The 13513-nt window shown below is 35.1% G+C and overlaps 1 protein-coding gene across 2 annotated transcripts in view; it reads left to right on the forward strand.

Moving 5' to 3' along the window:
- LOC106130940 (tenascin) overlaps positions 1–13513 on the forward strand; it is a 37077-nt gene that overhangs the window by 17636 nt on the left and 5928 nt on the right. For both annotated transcript variants that reach the window (XM_060954562.1, XM_060954561.1), the window contains exons 2-4: positions 2595–2709; positions 12849–12983; positions 13328–13465. In XM_060954562.1, the coding sequence (XP_060810545.1) occupies positions 2643–2709; positions 12849–12983; positions 13328–13465 (340 nt within the window). In that variant the 5' untranslated portion in view covers positions 2595–2642. The remainder of the gene's footprint in view (positions 1–2594; positions 2710–12848; positions 12984–13327; positions 13466–13513) is intronic.

Here is a 13513-nt window from a genome sequence, read left to right on the forward strand (position 1 = left end):
GGGACAGCTATGTAATGTAAGTACTATAATCTAATACAAGTATTGATTTTCTAATGTCTATTTCTGATCGTCCAGCATTGACTTGTTTGTGATAAGTGATATTCAATAAAAGTACAGTATATATATACTAGTCTAGTATACTTTGCGGGGTAGACAGAGCCATCAGTCTCGAAAAGACTGAAAAGCCACGTTCAGCTGTATGGCTTCATGATAAAATTGAGATTCGTATAGTGACAGGTTGTTGTCCCATCGCCTACATGAGAAATCCCAAGTTTATAAGCCTATCCCATAGTCGCCTTTTATGATATCCATATGAAATATATGAAGTGGTTCTATTCTAGAGAGCCGGAAACCACACGGCTACCTGAAGATGTTGTGCTGGAGGATGTATTTATACTCCAATCAGTAAAAACTTAAATAATTTTTAAATCTATAGGTACTAATATTATAAAACTGAAAAGTTTGTTTGTTTGAACGCGCTAATCTCAAGAACTATTAATTCGAATTGAAAAATTATTTTTGTGTTGTATAGACCATTTCTCGAGGAAGGCTTTAGGTTATATAACATCGCGCTGCAACTATAAGAAGCGAAGAAATAATGGACAATGTGAAAAAAAAAACAGCTAGTTTTGTAATAAACCGTTCTTCCTCCTGGCTTTAGTCCCGGTTGCATCCTCACCACTCTGGAGAGGAGCCCGGGGTATGCCTTTGACCCTAGATCCTGGTATGGGTGAATCAGGTTTTTACACGAAGCGACTCCCATCCGATGCGTTGCTTTACCTTTGCAGGTAAATCTTACCCGTATTTGATCGATTATGATAACACATCCAAATGCTTGAATCTGCAGGTTTCCTCACGATGTTTTCCGTCACCGTAAAAGCATCGGTTAGTATTCAAACTAATACATACATACATACATATGGTCACATTTATATCCCTTGTGGGGTAGATAGGCCCACGGTCAACTATTTGGCTTAATGATAGAATTGAGATTCAAATAGTGACAGGTTGCTAGTCCATCGCCTAAAAAAGAATCTCAAGTTTGTAAACCTATCACTTAGTCGCCTTATACGACATCCGTGGGTAAAGAGATTAGTTAACATCGGTTAGTATTCAAACTAATATATATAACATTCGAAAATATATGTTACACGGCCGAGGTGGGAATTGAACCTGTGCCTTTCTGCGCGTCACGCATTTCAACCGGGCATCTTACCGATTCGACCATCACACACTCAACGCCATTAATAAAAAACGAAACATTTATCACGCCTAGTTGCCTATTCAAATTTCATCTAACTACACTAATTCTCTATGTAAACCTGCAATGATAGTACGGCTCGAAATTAATAATAATCTTGTGTACAGTCCGCATAAAAATCTGGTATATTTAATATCTCCATGTCTTTCCCATGGATGTCGTAAAAGGCGACTAAGGGACAACCTAAAAACTAGGGATTCCTCTTTTAGGCGATGGCTTAATGAAAGAATTGAGATTCAATTCGTTGACAGCCAATTATCCCTTAGTCGCCTTTTACGACATCCACGGGAAAGAGATGGAGTGGTCCTATTCTTTTTTCTATTTGTGCCGTGCCGGGAACCACTCGACACTAATAATAAAACTATTGATACATTATTTTATTTTGTGAATGTGTACCTATTCTCTGTAATGTTCACTGTACATTGTACATTTATTGCTCGCTACACTGCACTCCGTGTGAAACACGCTTAATAGTCAGTCAGTCAGTAGACCGAAACAATGAGAGTTATTTATTTACTTTCCTTTGTCTTTTTTTTTGGTAATTTGAGATAATAGTTTATTTCGAATATAGATTTTAAGTGACTCAATCAGTATAATACAGACAGGCAGTCTCAAAAACTTGTAATAGAAATTATACATACATAAATATAAATATGTATGTATATCTCAATTCAATGTTCAGGTTCAGCTGTTTGGCTAAATGGCCAAACAGCTTAACGTGGATTATCAGTCTTTTCAAGACTGTTGGCTCTGTCTACCCCGCGAGGGATATGGACGTACATATAATTGTATGTATACCTACATACAGTCACATATATATGCCTTCCATCTATGGGTAGACAGAGCCGGCAGTATTGCAAAGACTGAATGGCCACGGTCAGCTGTTTTATGATGGAATTGAGATTCAAATAGAAATACATATGTTGGCAAATAAATATAAGAATATAATTTTTCCCCATACAAATCGCATCAGCTTATTCCCTTAGTAAGTCTGTCATCAAAAAAATCATAGAGAATCTGTATGGTAAATCAAAAATTATTTACATAAGTTACTCTAAAGTACTGTTAATCACAAAAGTACAAACTCAAATTATATTTTGTTTGCGAAAACATTGAACAATAGAACAGTTTTATCAATTCGTGACAGAGTGAAAAGTCATCCGGCCAATAGAAATCTCTGAGATCATTTACATTTCACTACGTCCCTTTAGCGCGTGACTTAAGTATTTTTCCTAGTCAATTAATCAAGAAGGCTAGATAAATTTATCTATTTTATCTTATCATTAAACACACTGCACACGCTCCTATTCTATAGACATTTTTTTCTTCGCAGGCCTGACGTGTGGTGTTCTTGGTGTGATCCAGAAATTGTGGTGCCAAAATGGGAACGTGGGGTTGGTGTCTGTTCGCTGTCCTGGGGTTGACAGTCGCCCAAGGTCCGGAGAAACGTAAGTCATTTTTAGCACCCTCTTTTTCGAATAGGTCGCAACCACATTGCACCGTTTACGCATTTCATTAATTCCATTTAATATCTAATAATTTTTAATTAGAATAGATTGTTTAATAACTTGTTTCTTTTATTATTTATCTTAATTTAAAAAAAGAAAGAAGTTGTAACTGAATTGTTTAGACTTTGAAAAAAATAAGAATGTGTTTACTAAAAAAAATATAAAATTAGTAAATAATAACTAGTTACTTACATATTAATTATGTATGTGATGTGAATAACTATTTTTTTTCTATTTAATCACCTAAGACGATAATATAATTTAATATAAGTAATTATAGCAAAAATTTTAAAAACACTTTTTTGATTAACGTTACCATAAAAGTATAAAAAAAAATTAAAATGGTGAATCCGCTTTCATTTTTCTCTGAGTATTTTTGAGTAATATAAATCAACGAATTGTTATCACTGTGTACTATCTCTACTATCAATCTTCATTTTAATTGCTGTAACGCTGACGAATAAAAAATAGTCAATCTCAATTATTCTATTTTTCACAGTAACATTTTTATTTCCGCTATATTAAACACTCTCCCACACTGTGTCTGTCCGCCAAATCGTTTTTTTTTTTATTTTTGTTTCTAAGATATGATAATTACATGCCGAGAACATTTTACTATCCAATGCTGCATACTTTTTTCCATGTTGTTTTATGAAAAGACTTATAAATTTATTTTATGTGATGGGCTAGCTCTATATAGAATATAGAATATTTATTTGCTTTTGACTCAATCTCAATCTTAATCTCAATTTCATCATTAAGAAAATTTTATATAAACACTTTCAAATCTAATGGCTCTATTTGCCCCGTAAGGGATAAAGACGAGATAATATGTATGTTCTATTTTTGTCTCTTTCTTGCCCATATGTGTTAAAGATACGATAGGATTTACATACATTTCTGTACAGTAAGAATTAAAAAGGTACTACTGAACTTACTTTTAGTAGATAATTTATTTCACCTCAACATTTTGTAAAACCGGAATATGTGACAATTATAAAGTGATGTTCAAAATGTACTTTCTATAATTAAATTAAAAATTTCAATTTGATTCGATTAGCCATATAAATTTTTTTTTTTGGTAAAATTCTTTTTTATTTCTGAATCAAACAAGTATCTCTCTCAGTTATTCAATGGCTGACTGAAAGAGATCTCTAAATGGGATAAGTCCGTTTTTGTACATTTCGTCTTACCAATTTACTATATTTTGTGTTCTTTCCTACGTACAATAAAGATATTACAAACAAACAAACAAACCTTCAAAAGACAGCTTAAGAAAAGCCAATATATATTTTTAATATTATAGTTATATGTTACTAAGCTAACCTTGGTGACTTACTATGAAACATTTGCTCAACTAAATTAATTTAGCCCATAAAAGGTTCTCTGATAAGAGATGACGGGATTAGCAACACGACAATATGACTGATTATGGTGTCGTAAATTTAAGAATGAGGACATCTTGACATGGTTGCGTAAGGTAAATTATCTAGACACCCTTTCTTACACATAATATGTAATAACTACATCCCTAAGGGGGTAGACAGAGAGAATATACATACATACACATGGTCACGTCTATATCCCTTGCGGGGTTGACAGAGCCAACAGTCTTGAAAAGGCTGAATGGCTACGTTCGGCTATTTGGCTTAATGATAGAATTGAGATTCAAATAGTGACAGTCGCCTTTTACGACATCCATGGGAAAGAGGTGGAGTGGTCCTTTTTTTGTATTGGTGCCGGGAACCACACGGCACTATAGTATGAATATATGAATACTATAGTATGAATTATATTGGAAATCTGAGATAGCACTAATTTATGCGTTTGCGACTGCGACCTGTCGGAATCAAACTGTTTAAATCGAAATCGATGACCGTTACGTCTCACCTGCTTATTAACAGGGTCACCATTAAATTAATTTAAAACACATCCTATAAAATCTAAGAACAAAAAAACAAAAAAAATATTTTAAATAGTTGCTATTTTCTATCTTTAAAATTGATGAATTCGCAAGTGACTGAATTTAAAAATTATATACATTGTATGCAATTTCATTGATCCAGCTAATCTCATTTGACATTTGTGTCCGGATTAATTTTTAAATGTGGCTGGAAGGGTTGGGTTTAATAATCGCCTAAAAAATTAAATATATTTCACTATTTCACTTGATCGATATCGACAAAATCCTCAGAAAGAGGCTTCTCTTGCTTGGATCCCCAACTTTTTTGATGACGTCATTCCAATTTTTTTATTATTTTTTTTTTTGGTTACGTGTGCTTTCCGCCACTTTAGAATAGAACCACTTCATATCTTTCCCATGGATGTCGTAAAAGACGATCAAGGGATTATAAACTTGGGATTCCCCTTATAGGCGATGGACTGGCGGACTGTAGGTAACTATTTGAATCTCAAACCATACTGAATGTGGTCTTTCAGTCTTTTGAAGACTGTTGGCTTTGTCTACCCCGCAAGGGATATCCCTTGCGGGGTAGACCTTTCTCTTGCGGTAACTTTTACCAGAAATCATTATTCGTCTATTTTATCAGCTCTTTCACCGAAAAACATGGAAACTCAGAAGCGATTAAATTAAAGTATAAACAAAACAGTTTGAAATTTCGGCATCGTCAACCCTGCAATCGATTCGCTCCGACTCGATACAGACTCGACTCGTCGCGCAATTGCGAAAATCGCGATTACCACGCGCATCGGAAACAGCTGACCGAGGAACGAGTATTCGAACGATGCGGAAATATCCCTTTCTCATAACGTCTAGTTTTTATATGAAAAAGTTTCCGTTTAAAACAGGAATAGGTAGGTCTACAATTATGATTATAACTAACTTAAGGTTAATAGAAATCTGGGGTACCTATACATCCGTCATTACCTCTTATACAATTCGGAACAATAGAAAGTGCCGTGTGGTTCCCAGCACCAATAGGAAAAAATATAGGACCGATCTTTTATTCCGATTATATCCGATTCAAGCAGTATATCGTAAAAGGTGACTAAATTATAGGCTTACAAAGTTGGGATTCTTCTTTTAGGCGATGGACTAGCAACCTGGGCTTATGACCTGTCACTATTTGAATCTCAATTCTATCATTAAACCAAACAGCTGAACGTGGCCTATCAAGTCTTTTCAAGAGTGTTGACTCTGTCTACACAACAAAGGATATAGACGTGACTATAAGTATGTACATTGTTAATATAAATCTTGGGTCCGTCCTTACCTCTTATAGAATTCGGAATAATGGACATAATAGAAATGCCATACAGTACTTAGAAACTATAAGAATCGACGTTTAGAATAGCACACAATTATAAATTCATTTGCATAACAATGGATTATGAGTACTGAGAATTAAGTTGCAAAATGCAAAATGTGTCTCTTGTTGACTTGTTGCCATTTGTAAATTCTTATATTAAGGCGAATGATATTTCAATTTCTATAAAGAAATTGAGAATAGGACGCAGTCTAGGCAAATTCTACGACGATAGTGAATTCAGGTGCCATTAAAGTTGTGCCGTGTGGTTCCCGGCACCAATAGAAAAAAGAAAAGGACCACTCCGTCTCTTTCCCATGGATATCGTAAAAGGCGACTAACGGATAGGCTACAAACTTGGGATTCTTTAGGCAAACTCGACGACGATAGTGAATGCAGGCGCCATAAAAATTCCATTAAAATCTAGACTTATTTTGATCTTGCCGTTCAAGACAGAAGCTAATAACAGAGTTTCGTCATTGTATAATTATTTGTATAAATTATTAGCTATGTTGACTACCTATGTATTTGCAAAACAATGATTTTATTACACCCGTGTCACTGATAAAGCACATACTGTGGAGGAATATAACAGACATTGTTGTCTGTACTTTATTTTTTAATTTTTAAATCCTAACTAATATATTAAATGCTTAATAAGTAAGTTTGTTTGTAACGTTTAGGTGTTATTAACTTATTTATGCGATTTATGCGTATACATAATTAAGAGTGAGGAAAAAGATATAGGGTACCTTTTATCCCGTTTAAAACTAAATTTCCCCGGGGATTTGTGAAAAACCTATATTTTGTAAGTGGCGCTGAATTCAGGCGATTAAAAGCTAATTGAATTATAAGACATCTGGAACTAATAATAGCTATACCCCAACACACTTATGCTTCATTCAAACATACATACATACATACATATGGTCACGTCTATATCCCTTGCGGGGTAGACAGAGCCAACAGTCTTGAAAAGACTGAATGGCCACATTCAGCTATTTGGCTTAATGATAGAATTGAGATTCAAATAGTGACAGGTTGCTAGCCCATCGCCTAAAAAATTGTAAGCTTCATTCATAAATTTATTAAAACAAGATATTTTTTATGGTAAGGCAGATAGACCCTTTATTGCACATAAAATTATATTAATAAACTAGCTGTCCCGGCAAACGTTGTTTTGCATTTTGTGGGTATGAAAAATAGATGTTGGCCGATTCTCAGACCTGCTCAATATGCTCACAAAATTTCATGAGAATCGGTCAAGCTGTTTTGGAGGAGTACGGGAACGAACATTGTGACACAAGAATCTTATATATAAATTAAGTTTAAATCTGTATAATGTATGACAAATTGTTCCAAACTTCATGAAACTACGATTATAATCAAATCGCCTTATTATTTTTAATTTCCTCCCACCCTAAGGTTGACTGGAAGAGATTGCTTTAGCGATAAGTCCGCCTTTGTACCACATTAACTATGTTTTTTCTTTTTCTGTTTTATTTTTTCTTATGGTGCAATAAAGAGTCTATCTATCTATCTATTATAATGTAGTTTTGTAATTACGAAATTTCTCAAATTGTTGCCATCCAATGTCAGTTCGTTGACATTAGGACGTGAACGAAATGTACGACGAGATAAACCCACGCATAGCCCGGGGTCGCAACTAGTGCGATCATTATCCAATTCTTCAAAGCAACCGACTGTGGCGGTCGACTTTTTGATTGAGAACAATATTCTGGACCCGCTCTGGGCTGAATTAGGGCTGCCAAATGTACATACATAGATATAACAATACATTGTAACACAAGTGTCGAACTTACTTCGAGGCTAACTCAATCTGTGTAATTTGTCCCGTATATATTTATACATACATACATATGGTCACGTCTTTATCCATTACGGGGTAGACAGAGCCAATAGTCTTGAAAAGACTGATAGGCCACGTTCACCTAAAAGAAGAATCCCAAGTTTATAACCCTATCCTTAAGTCGTCTTTTACGACGTCCATGGGAACGCGATGGAGTGGTTCTATTCTTTTTTTTATTGGTGCCGGGAACCACACGGCACTATATATTTATATTTATTTATTTATTTATTGTCCCACCATTCACGGCTCTACTAAAATTCCAGTTATACGGATAATAGATACGCTCACATATTTTCAGCGCACCCTTTCTATCGCAAACAAAATCTCTTCAGTCTCCCTTCAGTTTCATTATATTTATATACATATATAATTTTAATCACGTCTATATCCCTTGCGGGGAAGACAGAGCCAACAGTCATCAAAAGACTAAAAGGCCACGTTCAGCTGTTCGGCTTAATGATAGAGAATCGTCTTTAAATTTACCTTTTTTTTTAATTCGTTCGCGTTATTAGGCAGTTGAAGTTGTGACAGCCCTAGGTATGTGTGGAAACAATCTTATTAAAGTCAGTAATTGGGGCCATCCACTCGATTTGTACCATTATCACGTGGGTAGCATGGGAATTTATAAGCGTATTACACGCTATGATTTTTACAAGATTTCGTGAAAATTAGGAAATTATGTTACTATACAAGTACTTTAATTTTTTTGAACTCGTTTAATTGAAAAATGAAAAATTAATTTCTTAATTAGACCTCGCAAACACTTTAAATTTTTATAAAATTGTGAATACCTATGTCAAAAATTACTTAACCGATTTTGTTGCCCCACGAGTACTAAAATTTTAAATGTCATCATAATCAAACCAACGGTTCGAATGTTACAAACTCATATACAAACATTACAATACATGTATTTCAACCCCAAGTTGATTAGTAGACCTTGTGGCGGCACCTCTACGCCTCACATCACAACAATAAAATCACGCGACACTATCAGTTTCACGGATTGGAGCATATATACAACCTCCGACACAACAATCCCAGGCATAACACCTAGCCTGGCGGAAGATCTTCCCTTTGGTGGCGGTCGAGCCTAATCATCGCTCCCGCTACAACCTCACTAACTTCGCTCGCTCGGTCGAGCCTATATTTTTAATTACCTAATTGTCTTAACAAATGGCGGGATGGATGGAATTCATTACAGAATCTTTTTTCTATTGACAATTAATAAAGGTTAATTGGGTCCAGGCAGGAAACGTAAACCAGACTATAACTTTAATATATAGGTCAAAATCATAACCCACCTTTCGCCGTAGTCGTGTAAAAAAGAAACTCGAAGATTTCGAAAGATCTTTTCTTTGTTATTACCTATCCATTCAAACTAAAGACACAAAAGGAACGAAATCATAAATATTGTAATTTTATATAAATTATTCATAAATTCCAAATAATAGGTACTTTCCCATCAATTTGATCGAGAAGTACTCCAATTTGATTCTATTGTTCAATGCATTGCTTACTCACGACTGTTAAGGACTCGTTCATATTGTAGGCGCAATACGTACAAGCTTTTGTCCCGACTTCCAACAGATTATGTTATAAGTCATATTATGTTTAATTTATATTTATCATGTCTTTACCCTTCACGGAATTTTCAGTGAAATTATTTCGTAAATACAAGGCGATGTTTTGTTGGACATATGAATTATGGAATTTAGATTCAAATAGTGACAAGTTGTAAGCCTAAATTGTCCCCAAGACTTTTATAATCTGCGCAGGAATAGATTTTTTTGCTTTTACATATATCATTGACTTACTCACGACAATTTACATGTATGAGGTATATTTTATGTTTTTACAATATTAATATATTTTCTCTGTCGATGTGGTCAGACCCTTATCCATCGGGCACTTCGGCGTTGTTCAAATTTGTCTAACAATTGATTGATTATAAAATTTCTGATTGCATTGAAAAGATGTGTCAATTGCGTAATATTGTGATGGTAACAAAACACAGAGCAAGAAATAAGGGCCGTTTGTCTGAAGAAAGTTTGTCTGTAAGAGTGTTCTGTGGTAAATTCTACTTCTTTTTTGGATTGAGACTTCAAATGATGCCACTCCACATCTTTCCCATGAATTTCGTAAAAGGCGGCTAAGGAATAAGCTTATTAACTTTGGATCTTTCTTTTAGGCTATCTAGCAACCTGTGACTATTTGAATCTCAAAATCAAATCACGTCGCTATCCCTTACGGGGTAGACAATCCCCAACAGTGAAGGCATCAGCTGAATGCCTTCATAGTGGAATAATGGTACAAATAGTGACAGCTCAATACCTAAAATAATTCCAAGTTCACTAGCCAACAATTAAAATTAAATTATACCTATTACATTTTGAATTAAGAATTTAAATGCGCTTGACCTCAATCTGCCTGACAGTTAGGTGATATTGAACTTGGTGAGACTGTACAACCCTAACTAATTTAAGTGTAACAGCTTTTGATGAAAGTGTATTAAGGTAATCGTCGATTGAACAAAACCACATCGCCAAATGCAACAATTTTCTCTATACCGTTACTGCGACAATGCGAATCGATTTGCGATAGGAAACATCGAGTTTAATCGCATCGATTTGACTCGCTCGATAGTCTGCCGCTATGAATTGGAGCCATGCAATTGCTTCTGGGGAATTATATTTCTTATTATGCAGTTTATTTAATCTTTTTAACGGCCTCTGTGGCGCAGCGGTAGTACGTTTGTCTGTGACACCGGAGGTCCCGAGCAGGGCATGATGAGAAAAGAACTTTTTCTGATTGGCCTGGGTGTTGGATGTTTATCTATATAAGTATTTATAATAAAATATAGTATCGTTCAGTTAGTATCTCGTAACACAAGTCTCGAACTTACTTCGAGGCTAACTCAATTTGTGTTATTTGTCCCGTATATATTTATTTATTTTTATTATAAGACAAGAGAGCGAACGCGGCTACAGGGTGTAAAAAATCCGGTTAATTACCGTTCTAGCAGGAATTTCAAGAAACCTTCTCTTAGTGCATGTCTAGACCATATAAGGAACCTAAACGATGAATAGAATAGAATAGAATAGAAATAATTTCTAGACCCAGCGATTTGGGCTGTGCGTTATCTGTCAGTTTATGGTTATATATATATATATTGAAAAACCTTATGTGTGACATGTGAAATCAGCACTTTCAGAAAATTATCTAACTATAAATTCAAGGTGGGTGATTTTAGTTTTTTTTCTAATTTTGTCACACGGAACGTGGCCTTCCAGTCTTGGGATTATAAGCTCTGTTTACCCCGTAAGGGATAAAGACGTGATTAAATATTTCCCCAAGGAAATCTCGAAAGGTGGGGGGAATTCTCAGAAGGTAAAAATCGGGGAAAATTATTCATCCTTGAGGGCTTCAATGATGCCCAAAATAGCTATTCCACGCAGACGAAGTCGCGGGCACAGCTACTTGAAATATATAGTGAAAAGGTAATCTTATGTTTATTTTCCTTAAGCCATTAAACAACCTTGGGTACTAACGAAATTTCATAGCACAATGGCTAAACATTTATCGAGTGTATATGCAGAGATTAGCGTGAAATCGTTTACATGGTAAACATATGATATTAATGAGTTATTACGTTATTGTTAGCACTGGTGTGACCTTAATCTAATTAAAAAAAAATAATCTTAACGAAAAATTTCGTTGTTTTCGGCTTCAGCCGCGGACGCACTCTAGTCTTAAAATAAGAGGGATCGAATAAACTGCATAATAGGAAAATAAAAAAGTACCTACGTTTAATGAAAAATAATCGTACCTAATTAAAAAAAAAATACTTATTTTTAAATAAAAACCTACTTTAAAAAAAAGACATACATATACATATATAATCACGTCTGTATCCCTTGCGGGGTAGATAGAGCCAACAGTCTTGAAAATACTGATTGGCCACATTCAGCTGTTTGGCTTATCGATAGAATTGAGACTCATATAGTGTGACAAAAAGTTGGTAGCCCGTCGTCGCCTAAATGAATAATCCCAAGTTTATAAGCTTATCCCTTAGTCGCCTTTTGCGACATCCTTGGGACAGAGATGGAGTGGTCCTATTCTTTTTTTTTCTATTGGTGCCGGGAACCACACGGCAAATAATCGAATTCATATAACGATATAACGAATAAACATTTAATTTAATAACGTTGCACTTAGAGCAGTTAGAACTCGTTGCATAAAGAAATTTGCGATGCGTAATTTTCATTTGTTAAATGATTACATCATCTTGAAGAATCTAAATTTCACAGTAGTTATATCATCGGCTTGTAACAATAGGCAGGCATTCTATGCAAGAAATATATTCGGTCATTTCTAAACGTCATTCAGCGCGTCAGGTCATTTTTAAGCTGTTATCTCCAAAACGTAGATTCTACTGAAGTCTGTGTAAATTACTTCTTACATTGTCCATAGACTTAAAGACCTCTTCAGAAAATTTATAAATTCGTACTAATTGGTATTTTTCTTTTTAAATTTCACAGCAGTTATATTATCAGCTTGTAACTAAACGCAGGCATTCTATGCAAGGAATATATTATGTCATTTCAAAAGCGTGATTGGATTTTTTGCTGTTACCTCCAAAACGTTGATTCCAAAGAAGTCTGTGTAAATTACTTACTCCAGAAAATATATAAATTCCTATTAATTGGAATTTTTCTTTTTAAATTTCACAGTAGTTATATCATCGACTTGTAACAAAACACAGGCAGTCTATACAAGAAATATATTATGTCATTTCAAAAGCGTGATTGGATTTTTAGCAGTTACCTCCAAAACGTCCACTGAAGTCTGTGTAAATTACTTCTAACATAGTCCATAGACATAAAGACCCTTCCAGAAAATGTATGAATTCCTACTAATTGATATTTTTCCTTCTATTTCAGGAAGAACCGGCAATGTGTGCAGTGTGGATATGGACTGCCCAGATAACGCTTTTTGTAGACAGGGGAGCTACTGTGTCTGCAAAGACGGATTCGTTTATGCGGCCATCAACGGCACCCACAAGGGATGCTTGAAAGGTAAGCTGAGAACCTGTTTTAAGATTTAATGTTGTTTTTTTTAATTGAACTTATTGATTCTGAACTTAAAAATCGTTTAATAATAACTCAAAAATTCACTAGCAAAGTACCACTTCGAGTAAGTATTTGAATTCAACGGAACGAAAGAATTCGGTGCCGAGCTAGAGAACGAGAACCGAGCTCTCATAGATACATAAAATCACGCCTTTTTCCCGGAGGGGTAGGCAGAGACTACACCATTCCACTTGCCACGATCTTTGCATACTCCCTTCGCTTCATCCACATTCATAACTCTCTTCATGCAAGCTCGGCGGTGGTATCATAGATCATAATTTATTTTCCAGAGGGGAAATATGGAGAAGAATGTGTGCAACATATCCAATGTCATTCTACCCTTGGCGTGCATTCAGAGTGCGCAGAAGGAAAATGCAGCTGCGCGGCGAACGCTCATCTAGAAGATGACAGGTGTTATGAAACATCCCGTAAGTGTTTAGAAATTGTTGTATTGTTAAGTACTTAGGTGGTTTTCA

This window comes from Amyelois transitella, chromosome 4 (assembly GCF_032362555.1).
Source record: "Amyelois transitella isolate CPQ chromosome 4, ilAmyTran1.1, whole genome shotgun sequence".
Classification (NCBI taxonomy): domain Eukaryota; kingdom Metazoa; phylum Arthropoda; class Insecta; order Lepidoptera; family Pyralidae; genus Amyelois; species Amyelois transitella.